Source organism: Puma concolor, chromosome B2, assembly GCF_028749965.1.
Source record: "Puma concolor isolate L17-30 chromosome B2, mPumCon1.1.hap2, whole genome shotgun sequence".
Classification (NCBI taxonomy): Eukaryota; Metazoa; Chordata; class Mammalia; order Carnivora; family Felidae; genus Puma; species Puma concolor.
Genome location: NC_141671.1, coordinates 144,354,969 through 144,369,451, shown reverse-complemented (window position 1 = coordinate 144,369,451; position 14,483 = coordinate 144,354,969). Strand labels below are relative to the sequence as shown.

Here is a 14,483-nt window from a genome sequence, read left to right as displayed (position 1 = left end):
ATCAGGCTGGCGTGTGACCCCTGCCCCCCCACCCCCGCCCCACGCAGCGACTGCACCTGCGTCTCAAAGGATTCCAAACCCAGAGGTGGATGAGAAACGATATCGCTCATCATTCATGTCAACAGCCCAAGCACCATTGATTAAATTATTCATCCCTTCTGAGTGAGTCCTTTGTACCATAAAGCTAATCCTCCTCCTGCAAAAAATGGTTTTGAGCACTAAAAGAACAAATAAAAGTGACAAGCACAGCGCTTGGCACATAGGAGTTGGGTTTTCTTTCCTTCCTTTTCATTTTGAAGCAGGATAATACACTGATTGGTGAGAAGCTAAGACTCCCCTCAGGGCTCTGGGGCGGGGGGGGGGGGAGCCACACTAAGGCCAGCAAGACACTCAGCCTGGCCTCCCTGCTCTGTGCACCCAGGGTCCTTCCCCTGCCTGCCCATCTCACCGTTGAGTGGAGTTCTGTGGAAAACTTGGGGTGGGAGGGGATTAGAAGTCAGGCTGGTTTCTGTTGGACAGCATCTTTCTCATACTGAGGGCAGAAGCGAGGGGACGGCAATGTCCACCTACAACTGCAGATGCGGGCAGCTCCGGGCAAAGACTGGGAGGAAGGAGCAGGGGTCCAGTGTCCCGCACGGGTGAGACCCAGGCACCGCCCCCAGAAAAGGGTTAATACTTCCATCCAAACTCTACCAGCAAGACAAGATCCCCTTCAGGCCCACACAGCCAAAGGACCCCACCTCCCTCCCACAGACGGCAGGTGGGCAAGAGGCAGTAGTGAACAACCTACTGAACGGTACGGCACCGGCCACAGGTATTCTGTGGGGCTAAAACTACCCACGGAAAGGGGATTTGTGTGGGGGCAGGTGGGGGCATAAGGGATTTACTCTGGACCAAGCACATCACAGAACAGAGAAATTCCTGAGAGCCCCCTGATGTGCCAGAGATGGGGGGCACCTCCAGGGACCCATGGCCCAGCTCCTCGGGGGGACCCCCAGCACCCACTGAGGTGGGTCTGCTAGAGAATCGGATGCCCGCGCTCCCCATGCGACGGAAATGAGTGCATCGGGGCAGCACCCAGCGTGAGGCCAGGCAGCTCCTGCCCCGGCCCCTGCCCGTGAGAACACACGGTCTCAGCTGCCTCTTGGCCAGAAAGCTTTAGGAAGGAAGCCTGCAGTCAGCCACCTTTTCAGTGGCAGCTGCTGGTCAAAGGGCCTACAGTCTTTTTTTTTTTTTTTTAATATTTATTTTTGAGAGAGAGCACGAGCGGGGAAGGGGCAGAGAGAGAGGGAGACACGGAATCTGAAGCAGGCTCCAGGCTCTGAGCCGTCAGCACAGAGCCCGACGGGGGGCTCGAACCCACAAACCGCGAGACTATATGACCTGAGTCGAAGTCTGACGCAACCAACTGAGCCACCCAGGTGTCCCAAAGGGCTTGCGGTCTTGAAGGGGCTCCTGTGAGAAAAGAGTGGGCTTATCCTCTCGGGTATACACACTAGCAGGATTTAAAAATGCTGAAGTTGGTGTAAATGTTCTTAAAATATATGCATGTTTTTTAAAAGCTCATAAACACAAGGCTTTTGAAACAAGCCCAGCATGCAGGTGTCTTCCTTCCTACTTGTGGTCAGCTTGGGAGGAAGGACATTTCCAATTATGTTTTCCGTTTCTGAAGAACACTGAATGCAGATCAGTGTCTCCTCAAACAACTCCATGCACACAGTGCACAGAACACGTTAACAGTGTTCTGAACACAGGCAACGGCATTTTCATTAGCAGACTTCACATGTCCTCAGAGGGAAAGCCTGCTGGTTGTGACGCACCCATCAGGGGTCAAGGTCGGGCTGCTGTTACCCGTCTGCAGAACACAAGAAGGGTGCACACAGACTGAAGGTCCAGGTGGAGATTCAGGCAGAAGGATTAAATGCTTTAAAAAATCGCTCCTGGAATTTTTATGACATTTGCTAATTTTTCAAATTAGCATTTAGATCAAAATTGCAAATATCTTAAGAAGCGATTAACTATTTCAAATACAAGTTATGGTTTAGGTTAGCGATGGCTGTTCTTAAGCAAGTTGTGTAACGGTCCAGTTTGTGGTTCAGAAAACAAACTCCAGGGGCACCTGGGTGGCTCAGTCGGTTAAGCATCTGACTCTTGATTGTAGCTCAGGTCACAATCTTGCGGTTTGTGAGTTCGAGCCCCGCGTTGGGCTTTGCGCTGACCGCGCGGAGCCTGCTTGGAATTCTGTCTCCCTCTCTCTGCCCCTCCCCTGCTTGTGTTTTCTCTCTCTCTCAAAAATAAACAAACATTAAAAAAAAAAAAGAAAAATGAAATCTCTATCTGCCAAATGTTTTTCTAGAATGCTATGTAAAAAGCTAATAGTGAAATCCTTAGTAGTGGGAATTGGAAGTTAGAATACTTTTTAACTTCTCACTTTATACCTTCTATATTATAGCTTTTCAAATCTTGAAATATAAAAAAATTTTTTAACACTTATTTATTTTTGAGAATGAGAGAGACAGAGCATGAGCGGGGGGAGGGGCAGAGAGAGAAGGAGACACAGAGTCCGAAGCAGGCTCCAGGCTCTGAGCTGTCAGCACAGAGCCCAACACGGGGCTTGAACTCATGGACTGCGACATCATGACCTGAGCCAAAGTCGGACACTCAACCGACTGAGCCACCCAGGCACCCCTGAAATATATTACTTTTAAAAGAAAAAGCAGCAGCTACAAATATCCTATAGATTATCCCTTGTTAACTAGGACAAAGGAATAAAGCTTCATTAAGAAGGAACTGGGCAGATAAAATAATTGCCAAGTGTAACCTCAGTATTAATGAACTTTCAGGGAACTCCGAGAGTCACTAAATGTCCCGTTCTGTAAACTCCCTTCTTGCGCAAAGAACCAAAGTAAAAGGCAGATGCAGGTCCGGGGTTTGGGGCGGCCCCCTCCCCCTGCTGTCCCTGTGCCACTGTCTGATGGGGCAGGGGGACAACTCCCAAGGATGGTCCCAGACAACCCTACCTGTCGAAAGCAGGGGCATTGGCTTCTAGGCCTCTATTGAGTCTCAGATGATGAGAGCCAACCTAAAGCAAAGAGAAATAACATTAGTGATTCCTCCCGTTCCGTGAACCTAGGAAGTGATGGTCTTCCCACGTCGCCCCCAGTGCCAGCCAGGCTGTAGCCTCTCGCCCTTCTATGACCTATTCACAGATCAGGTAGACCAGCGCTGAACTTGGGTCTCAAAGCCCGAGCCTGGCTGTGCTGCAGCCCCGTCCTAACGCTGCATGGACCACACCCGCTGGAACTCTTCCAAAGGCAGAAGAGATACTTCAGGGTCAGTGCATGAGGCCCATGTCAGACCTGCAGAGCAGAGGTGAGGCTAAGCCAATCAGGGAGCGTGAAACTACTTCTCAACCTCCTCTGCAACTCCAGAGACCCTAACCCCCCCTAAAACCTGAGTTATGGCTACCTGCAAACTAATTTGCCTTATTATTTAGAATTACCTATTTAACATCAAAAGCTTAAAAAATAAACTTATAAAACTATATAGTGTTATGGGGCACTTGGGTGGATCAGTTGGTTGAGCATCTCTTAGTTTCAGCTCAGGTCATGATCTCATAGTTTGTGGGTTCCAGTCCAGCCCGCATTGGGCTCTGTGCTGGCAGTGTGGCGCCTGCTTGGGATTCTCTCTCTCCCTCTCTCTGCCCCTCCCCCACTCATGCTCACTCTCTCACTCAAAATGAGAAAAAAACCAACTGTATATTGTTATTGGAGGCAGCTTGAAAGGCTCTCTCTGGACAAATCTAGGACAATTTGATCACTAAACTAGAAAGGACAGCAATGGATTATAATCTGATAATAAAATAGGAATCCATGAATCTACACGGATGAGAGTCAGCTGGCTGGCTGGATGAATGAGCGGACAGGGAGGTGGGCAGGTGGATGGGGGAGAAGGGAGGGCTCTTCCTTACAGCTGAACACCAACTGATAAATGTGGAGAGAGTGGTGGGGGAAAAAAATCATTTTATAGCCGCCATAGTAAAGGATGGTTCAGCAAAAACCATCCACTGATCATAAATGTTAAGGGAGAGGCTGATGAGGAATAGGATGCTTTCATGGTCTCAGAGTCTCTCCTGGAGGCTTATTAGTTGAAAAAGATGACACATTAAGTGAAGAAATGGAGTAGCACCTTGCCTGAGTGACCAAAATTAACATCACTAACGAGGGGGCACACGGACACCGTGGGCTTCCAGATGGGACACCCTGACAAGGATGTGGTGCCAGGGATCCACACCCTAAACCTGATCACAGTGAAACCCCTGGAAACCCCCACTTGAGGCACTTCCAACTTAAAGGAAAAGAAGACATGTGTTCCCCAAAAATGTCAATGTCACAGGAGACAGGAAGGGAGAGGAACTGATCCAGATCAAAGGAGACTAGAGATGGGACAGCTACATGCAGGACGGGGTCCTGGCCTGGATCCCGGACTGAAGGGGTAACAGTGCCACGGCAGACACTACAGAAACAACTGATAAATCTGAAACGTGGACTGGACGTTAAATTAGAGCACTGTGTCACTGTACACGTGCTGAGCGTGCACCTCTCCTGCGGTGATGCAAGAGAACACATTTGCTCTTGGGAAAAACGTCCTGACGTACTAAGTAAGGAGACATGATGTGTGTGCAACGTACTCTTCAGTGATTCGGAAAATAAGGGAAAGCAGGTGTGGGGGGCAAGAGGCTAACCTAGAGAGAATCTGGGGACAGGACACATGGGAGTTCGCTCTCCTGTTCCTACAACTTTTCTGTAGGTCTGGCATCATCTTTTTTAAATTATTTTTAAATTTTTTAAAATTTTTATTTTTAAGAAAGAGGCAGACAGAGCACAAGCAGGGGAGGAGCAGAGAGAGGGGGAGACAAAGAATCTGAAGCAGGCTCCAGGCTCTGAGCTGTCAGCACAGAGCCTGACGTGGGGCTCAAACCCCTGAACCATGAGATCACGACTTGAGCGGGAATCGGATGCTCAACCGACTGCGCCACCCGGGTGCCCCAGGCCTGGCATCGTTTTAAGATAGAAAGTTTCTTGGGGCGCCTGGGTGGCGCAGTCGGTTAAGCGTCCGACTTCAGCCAGGTCACGATCTCGCAGTCCATGAGTTCGAGCCCCACATCAGGCTCTGGGCTGATGGCTCAGAGCCTGGAGCCTGTTTCCGATTCTGTGTCTCCCTCTCTCTCTGCCCCTCCCCCGTTCATGCTCTGTCTCTCTCTATCCCAAAAATAAATAAACGTTGAAAAAGATAGAAAGTTTCTTGAAGTGTATTGTTGGGCTTTGCTTGTTGTTGAACATTACGAACATACTGTCACTGGATTCATCTGCACCATCAGACATAGTCATTACCGAATGTGGGGGGAGTGTTATTGACAAGTTTTACCGTCACAGGTAATACATCTGTCCCTCTTCATACCTGAGGAAAGAGCCACTCCAGGTGACTGGAATAACTTAGAAATTACTGAGATTAGGCGTGTCTGTCTAAACGATTCTACAAATAAAGTCCCAAGTAGCTTTTGGTCCTAAGTAATCTTGGGAGTTCTTACGAAAGGCTAAACCAACTGCTTTCATTTTGCCACTGTGTTTATTCTGCACTCTTTTTCCCAACGGCATCAATCCCTTGCTGAGGAAATGTGATAATTCCAGAAACTTCCACAGCCCGAGTTCTGAGAAGACTACTCCATCCTGCACTCTAAGGCCAGTCAGCTCCTGTCTTTCTTCTGATCTTATAAGGCAGGCGCCTGCAGAAAGCAGGGCTAAGCTCCTCTCAGCCACCATCTGTGAGATCCCTGAGGGCTAAAACCCAACAGAAGGGGCTGCCTGCTGTGAGTCAGCCTGTCCATCAGGGCAAGAAGTCTCCCCTGGATAAGCTGCGGCTGTGTTTAGAACCCTTCCCAGAGGAACACAGTAAGGGGACAGTAGAGAAACAATGGTTCAGGGTTCAGAAGCCTGGTTTTAAGTCATGACAAGTTCTGTTACTGGATGCATCTGCCTCTCCCTGAATCATAACCCAAAGTTTCTTCTTCCCACAGGTAGAAATTTCAGCCACAGATGATGGGACTCAAGAGTGTCCAACCCCTGCGCTCTACGTTCCTCCATTACAACAATTACTCAGTCCAGAATGGAGTTCGTGAGCTCATCCTGCCACCTGGAGTCAATGTGACGCCGGGTACCATGGAGAGATGGGCAAGAGATGGGAGACCCAGAATTCCCTGTCCTTGAATGCCCCTGGTCTAGAGAGGCCAGAAACACACTTTAAGGTTATTAACAAGTCTGTGTAACAAGTGCCAAGTGATTTGATGGGCACTGTGCTCCTACACAGCTACTGAGGACAAGCAGAGTAATAGGACGAGATGTAGCAGGTTCCCAAGCACATCAGTGGGTTTGGGGAAGGCGAGGACCAGACGGAAAGCAATCTGGAGTCTCCCAGAGTGGAGAGGGCACAGCTTGCTTGGGCCATGGCATGTCCCCCTGTGCCATTGGCCTGCCCCCGTCACTCCAGACTTTGATAACCATCCATGTGGATGGGGCTAGACAGGACCACCACAGGCATGTTCCTGTCCGCCACAGCAGTCAGTGCAGTGTCACTGCTGACGACAAACCTTCCTGAGAACACTAAGAAATCAAGGGCACCACCCACAACGAAGGACCAGGGCAGTGAATGGGCAGAATGGATCCCCGGCTCTAGTGTTTCTCAAAGTGTGGTTCCTGGACCAGCAGCTTCAGCACCCCCAGGGAAGCTTGTTAGAAATGCAGATTCTTGGGGCTCCTGGGTGGCTCAGTGGGTTAAGCATCCCACTCTTGATTTCAGCTCTGGTCATGATCTCACAGTCCATGAGTTTGAGCCCCATGTCAGGCTCTGTGCTAACAATGTGGAGCCTGCTTGGGATTCTCTCTCACCCTCTGTCTCTGCCCCTCCCGTCTGCTCTCCTCTCTCAAAATAAATAAACATTTAAAAAAGAAAAGAAAAGAAACGCAAACTCTCAGACTGAATGAAAATCTGTGGGGGTGGGGCAAGGAATCGGAGTGTGTGCACCCGATTCCTCCAGGGGACGCGCGTGTGCACGCAGGTGCGCTCCAGGTTAGGAGGCTCTGACTTCCACTCATCTCCCTCGACTCCTTCTTGCTCGGGGTGCAGATGCCTGTGAGCCAACAAGGAAACAAGCCGCCATGGCCACGGGCGCCCTGCTTCCTGAGGCATCATGGCCTCCTGGAGTGGAAGGGCCCCAGGCAGAAGCCAAGCCTGGGACATTCTCTCAGGAGACCACCCTTCCACCAGCACCCCTTTGGTCTGGTCGCCTTAGGCCTCACATCCAGCCGTCACATCTGTCCTGCTGACACTGACCTGCACCTCTCCTCTGTGCTGTCACACAGTCCTGAGGCCACTGTGTGTCAGAAGCCTTGAGGAGGAGCCTCAGGAGGGAGGGGGCGGGCCAAATGGGGCAAGGGGGCGGGCCAGGCTTCCAGCCATAGGCTGAGTAAGGCATGGGAATAAAAGGCACAGCATAGGGAATACAGTCAATGGTACTGTAATAGCTGGTACGGGGACAGACAGTGGCTACATCTGTGGTCAGCAAAGCGGAAAGTAGAGATGGGGAATCACTAGGTTGTACTCCTGAAACTAACATAATCCTGTAGGTCAAGTATACTCAAATAATAAAACGATTCACACGCACACACGTACAGGGGAGCTGCAGTTGGGGGCTAGAATGAAACCAGCATTGGCGTAGGTGCACTGGGACTGACGGCCACCGCTGCTTTCAGCATCCCCTCTCTCTCCTCACCATCCTCCGAGTCTCCGCGGTAAGTGCACGCTTGGCCAATCGGTCCTGGCTGGTCCCTGACGCCATTAGTTTATGCTAGAAACCACAGATGGAGGTAGGGGAGTCGGCAGCAGGGACAGCCAGTCTCAGGGATGCGTGGCTGCGTGAGTCAAAGCAGAGTCTGCTCGGCACCTGAGAAAGTCCCATAACCACGAATGGCATCTTGGCACCTGTCCCCGTGCACCACTGGCCTCCCGTAGTTACGCTCTCCTCTGGACCCCTGCAACGGTCCCGCCGGCGGTCTTTACCTTTGGTCTCCCCCCTCCACACTGAAACCTCCTGCGTCTGTGTCAGGGCGGGTCCCCCACCCCCAGAACCTGTCCACGCCGTGGTCCACCGCGCTGCAGCCAGCTCCCTCCACCTCACCTGCAGACCGCGTGTGCAACACTTCCCAGCGTCAAGTGCAATGATGTCAAGCTGGTAGCTTGAAATTGGCCAAGACAGGAGTTTCACATCAGAGAAGTGGGCTAATGCTACAAATCCAAGCTTCTCTCTCCTGGCACTAAAAAATCTGCTTTATCAACCAATCACTGAGTGGGTCTCAAACATTCCCACACACTGGAGTCATCTAAGGGTCTTCAGAAAGTACTGATGCCTGGCTCCCACCCCCAGACGTTGTGATTGAATTGGGCTAGCAATGCAACCTGGGTATCAGGAGTTTTGTAAGCTACCCGGGCGAGTCTAAAGTGCAGCCTCATCAGAGCACCCTTCCTTCAGCAGCTCCTGGAGTAAAACGTAAGCTCCTTAGCGTAACATGCAGAGCCCATCTTGATCTGGCCCTTGCCTGCCTTTCCAGTCTGACCTCTGGTCGTGGCCCCCCCTGCCTTGGGCTGCAGGCAGAAAGCCATGCTGCTCCCTGGACACACTGTGACCCCCAGGCTGCAGCGCCCACACGTGTAGACAGCTCTGCAAGGCTGCCTTCCTTGTCTGATTCCCTCCCGAGTCGGCTCAGACACCCACCCCCTCAGCTTGGGAGTGGGGGGCTGGCTCTCCCCAGAGCGGCCTCAGGGATCCTGGCCTTCCTCTCTCATGGGCTCTACTCACACAACACCATCATGACCCGTCCCCTTCGGGCTATGATGTGAAGCACCCCCACGTACCCATAGATGCTCAGTGAGCCTGGTCACTGGGTCTGTCTTGATAGAGAGGTACGTGCACACTGTCCCCACCTCACAGGCCTCATGGAGACGGGGGAAGCTCTCACACCACTCTCTGGGTGCAAAGAGCCACGCTCTCCCAATGCAACTTGTGTTCTCTTCTCCTGGATATTATTTTTTATGTTAACAATACCAACAGCTACCACTTACGTGCTCTCCGGGTTCTGGACACTGCACTGAAGTCTACTGTGTGCTATGATAGCTCCATAACCCCCGGAGGTCGATTGTTAACCCCACTTCCAGAAGAGTAAACTAAGGTTTAGCAAAAATAGGAACTTCTCAGGGCTTTCTTTTTTGAGATAAGAACTTTTTTCCTGAGATAAAAACTCGTTGAAAGTATACGGTCCCTAAGAAGGGGAGCCAGAATTTGAATGGCAACCAGGTCCCATAACTGGTAAAGTTTATGCTTGGAATCACATGAGAAGCTGCCTTGTGATCTTGTTTCTTTCGGTGATGGTTGCTGGTAAGGAGCCGCATACAATCACACGAGACCTGGGGGCCGCGGTACACGTGCAACTCTATCCTGGGTTCGGTTCCTTTTCATTACAAGTATCTTTCCCTCACCCCAACCTCTTCATTATTTTTGAAACTGTTGTGATGGCAATGGAGTACTTCGTGGCAATGAGAAAGAATGAAACATGGCCCTTTGTAGCAACGTGGATGGAACTGGAGGGTGTTATGCTACGTGAAATAAGCCATACAGAGAAAGACAGATACCATGTTTTCACTCTTATGTGGATCCTGAGAAACTTGACAGAAACCCATGGGAGAGGGGAAGGAAAAAAAAAAAAAAGAGGTTAGAGTGGGAGAGAGCCAAAGCATAAGAGACTCTTGAAAACTGAGAACAAACTGAGGGTTGATGGGGGGTAGGAGGGAGGGGAGGGTGGGTGATGGGTATTGAGGAGGGCACCTTTTGGGATGAGCACTGGGTGTTGTATGGAAACCAATTTGACAATAAATTTCATGAAAGAAAGAAAGAAAGAAAGAAAGAAAGAAAGAAAGAAAGAAAGAAAGAAAGAAGGAAAGAAAGAAGGAAAGAAAGAAGGAAAGAAAGAAGGAAAGAAAGAAGGAAAGAAAGAAGGAAAGAAAGAAGGAAAGAAAGAAGGAAAGAAAGAAGGAAAGAAAGAAGGAAAGAAAGAAGGAAAGAAAGAAGGAAAGAAAGAAGGAAAGAAAGAAAGAAAGAAAGAAAGAAAGAAAGAAAGAAAGAGAAAGAAAGAAAGAAAGAAAGAAAGAAAGAAAGAAAGAAAGAAAGAAAGAAAGAAACTGTTGTGATGGCTTATAGAGATCCTTTTTGGGACCAAAAACGAAAAAAAGAAGTACAACCACACAAATGAGCACACACGGTGCCACATTCCAGAAGCCTAGTAAATGGGTCTAACAGGGAGGAAGTGAATGTAGGCAAGGTGGGAAGGACAAAGGGGACGAATCTACTGTGCATCCTCCTCCGGCTGGTGATGTCATATGAAGCTTCAAAACAGAGACCTAATTCACCTTTGCGAGACATTTCTGCACACATGTTACAGGGGAGGAAGATTCTAAAGTGACACTTGGCGGGGGGCGGGGGGAGGTGGTGGGGGGAGATGCCTGGGTGGTTCAGTCAGTTAAACGTCTGACTCTGGATTTTGGCTCGGGTCATGATCTCTCAGTTTGTGAGTTTGAGCCCTGCATCGGGCTCTGTGCTGACAGTGCAGAGCCTGCTTAGGATTTTCTCTCTCTGCCCTCCCCTCCTCACTTTCTCTCTCTCTCTAAAAATAAATAAATAAACTTTAAAAAAATTCTTAAAGTGACATGGGGAGCAAAATCTTCAATGGACTAAGAGTATATTACAAATATACTCTCAGGGGTGCCTGGGTGACTCAGTCGGTTAGGTGTTCGACTTTGGCTCAGGTCAGGATCTCGCAGTTCATGGGTTCAAGTCCCATGTCCGGCTCTGTGCTGACAGCTCAGAGCCTGGAGCCTGCTTCAGATTCTGTGTCTCCCCTGCTCACGTTCTGTCTCTCCCTCTCTCAAAAAATAAACAAACATTTTTAAAAATTAAAAAAAAATTTTTTTTAAAAGTTTAAAAAATATACTCTCTGTCTAACCATACCAAGAGAGCCATTAGCTTCAAGGGTGAAATTTCAGTGTGGTGATTTATAAACTGTAAACCTATTTACATGGTAAAGATGAGATTGTTAAAGGTACACGGCTGCCAGAAATGGCACCACATCCAGGAGTTTACAAGGAAAGCACCGTGGCCGTGAAACCATGCAGACTCATCACTCTGAGTCTTCTCTGCCTGCCCCCACCCTATGCCCTAAACCCGGCAGGGCTCATTGGTTCCCGGGGACAGCCCCGTGAGGGTGCTACCCGCCAATTTAAGACACGAACCATTCACCCAAAAATCTTTGCATCTTTCAAGTCACCTAAGAAGGGGGCAGGGGGTTCCAAATGGAGAAAAACAACCAGAATCAATCTTCAGGCTTAGCTATTGAGAGTTCAGGGAGGGGCACTGCAGAGCATCACTGAAAGCTGCCCCCTGGTCCCCTGTGAAGATGATCTAATCTCTCTTTGATGGTGGATGGGATTTAGAGGATAAACACGGGTGTCAGACCCAAAGGTTAGCAAATCCTTAATAAGATTAATGGACACTAAAGCCTTTTGAAACCTATTCTGTAGAAACCACGGAGGCTCTGGAGAAGCACAAGTGTTATGAGTCTAAAAGGGGGTATCATTGCCAAAAAGCGGGCCAGCCAAGCCCCACGGACACTGCCCGTGTCAGATGGAGGGACAGCTGCTTCATGGCAGGGTCAGGCTGCATCTGGGGCCTCCAGTGGGTCAGGCCGGGGACCAAAGTTAGGGGACTGACAAACCAGTGTTGCTTTGCTTTGGGAAGACGGAGACCAGAACATGGAGAGTCTGAAAAACGGGATGGAAGATCCCAAAGAGCCGGAATGCCTCGGACAAGACACAAGGGACTCCTCCTCGAAGGTCTGGGGCAGCAGACTCACTCTGGGGCGTCCCCTGCAACGCCCTGCAGACAGACACAGAGCGTGCAAGGCAAGGAGGAACTCAGCATCTCAGAGATCTTGGAAGAAGGACCCAGGACTGGGTGCGAGGAAGAAGGGGATGAATTTCAAAGGCTCCTTCCCAAATCCCAAGACTACCATGATTGCCCCCAATTTCTGGATTTCTTAAAATCGTCACAGGAAACACAACATGGTCTCCTGCTTCCTTTTTACCCATCATTTGACATTTGCTAAATACAGAGTTCCAGGAGTTTCAGAAGGAAAACTCTGAATCTAAAGAAAGTCAAGTTTCAAAAACCCTTTTGGACTGTTCTGGAACAGGCAAATCTATAGAGATAGAAAGTAGACTAGCAGTTGCCTAGGCCTGGGGGAGAGCTGGGAGGGTGGTGGGGGTCGAGGTGACGGCCAGTGGGCACAGGGCTTTTGGTGGGGATGAGTCCTCTAAAATTAGGCCATGACGATAGTTATATGACTGTGTAAATGCACTAAGAACCATTGAATTGTACACTTCAAAATTTTTTTAAAGAGAAAGAGACAGAGCGCGAGTGGGGGAAGTGCAGAGAGAGACACACAGAATCCAAAGCAGGCTCCAGGCTCTGAACTGTCAGCACAGAGCCCAACGCAAGGCTCAAACTCATAGACCACGAGATCATGACCTGAGCTGAAGTCGGGTGCTCAACCGACTGAGCCACCCAGGCGCCCCTGAATTGTATACTTTAAATGGGTGATGTTTATGGCATGTAAATTGTATCACAATAAAGCCATTAAAAAAAAAACTAACTCTTTCGGGATGAACTATTCTCCATGTGACAATCATCCTCACGTGTGCCTCTCTATGCCACCACTCAATGCCACCAGCCATCCCCATACGTCTTCGCTGTTCCTTTCGGATAGAAAGACTGATGCTAAAAAAGCTTCCCCCTCCCCAGAGGTCACACCCCACATGACACTCATCCCTCCACCTCACTGCACAATGACAGCCATGTGGACAAAGTGCCTTCTGCTGACATGGGGTCAAGTCAAGGTCCAGGAAAGACCCAGCTGTGTCAAACACCCCCAAGAACCTGGCAGATGGCCCTGAGCGTTTTCAGGCACCACTGACGACCCAACCGCCATCACACAGAGCCCTCGGTAAGAGGAGCCAAAGCCACACTTGGGCAGAGAGGTCTTCTGAGCACACAGACGATCACTCAGGCCAGGGAGAAAGATCTGGGGTCGATGGTGAGGAGCCTCAGGTCCAATTGGTCCATGACCCTCCTGGGAAGGAACTCACTGGATGAGGCAGTGCAGAGTTCCATTGACGACAAGCGTGTTCTTGGAACGTGGCAACACCACACCCTGAACTCTTCCCAGGAGACAGAATGCCAAATACCTCTGGCACTGACCCCAGCCGTTTTAGACCGCAAGGTGTATTTTTAGAAATCATGGGAATGTTCCATGCAATTCTCACGTGGCCCCACAATAAGCATCTCCAAACATCAGACCTGCTGCATGGCCACTACGGCCCGAAAACCTTTTAAAGCCCTGTATGACGGTCACAGCTCTCCAAAACCATCTTTGGCCAAGTTCTCAATACACTCAACCTGGGGACTAACAAAGTAATTCTACTCAATTACGTTATACGGCTCGCTTATCAGCAAAGACCTTCCTTCCCACTTCACCTGCATCAACAGCAAGCTTAGGATCAGAAAATTACATACAATGTATACGTTTCTGTATATAAACACGACACACACATGCGTGTACAGGTGCACACAGGTATTCACACTTTGGTAGCTCAGTTCAATCCAACTGGGCTGAGGAACAAGCCTCAAAACCGCACTGTGAAGGAAACACGGTGAAAAGAAACAAACCACAGCTGTTCGGAAGAGAAGGGCAGGTGAACAATAATACTTACTTTTTTTTTTTTCCCTTTAAGGTGGACTTACTCTTTTCATTACCTACCTGAAGCCCTGGCTGCTCCCAAAACAGCGGAACGGAGCCCCTGATCTGGACAAAAGACGACACTCCATCATCCATGTAAATCGTCTGCACCGCAAGGAAACATAAAGGAAAAGTATTCCTCAATGAAACTGAATGTCCTGGGGCCGGGTAATGGGATCCGGCCGCCTGAGACCCGACACCGGCCAGAATGAAGGGCAGACAGCGGACTTCTGCGCCCTCTGCTCCTCCGGCCAACGTGGCCTTGCTGTTCCCTGACCCACAGGCCGGCCCTGTGTGCTCACGGGCATGCTGGCGGCTGACCAGCCTCAGAGGAGCCTGGAGCGGGCCTGGGGCCTCCGGGGGAGGGCTGCAGCCAACCGGGAATAAACACGGCCTTTCCCAGCTCCCTGGAAAGCCCAGCAAGGCCTCCCCACACCCCATTTCAGCAACAGAAGCAAAAGTACTCCGGAATTTAACTGAGACCTTCCTTAGAGCCTTCTATTTTCACCTTGTCACCTAGCCAAGTAG

The 14,483-nt window shown here is 49.9% G+C and overlaps 1 protein-coding gene across 4 annotated transcripts in view; it reads right to left on the bottom strand.

Annotated features, from left to right (window-relative positions):
* The window catches only part of SYNJ2 (synaptojanin 2), a 103,695-nt gene that overhangs the window by 41,856 nt on the left and 47,356 nt on the right, over positions 1-14,483 (bottom strand). For all 4 annotated transcript variants that reach the window (XM_086708237.1, XM_086708235.1, XM_086708234.1 and 1 more), the window contains exons 5-6: positions 13,977-14,060; positions 3,021-3,082 (exon numbers count right to left, since the gene is read on the bottom strand). In XM_086708237.1, the coding sequence (XP_086564363.1) occupies positions 3,021-3,082; positions 13,977-14,060 (146 nt within the window). The remainder of the gene's footprint in view (positions 1-3,020; positions 3,083-13,976; positions 14,061-14,483) is intronic.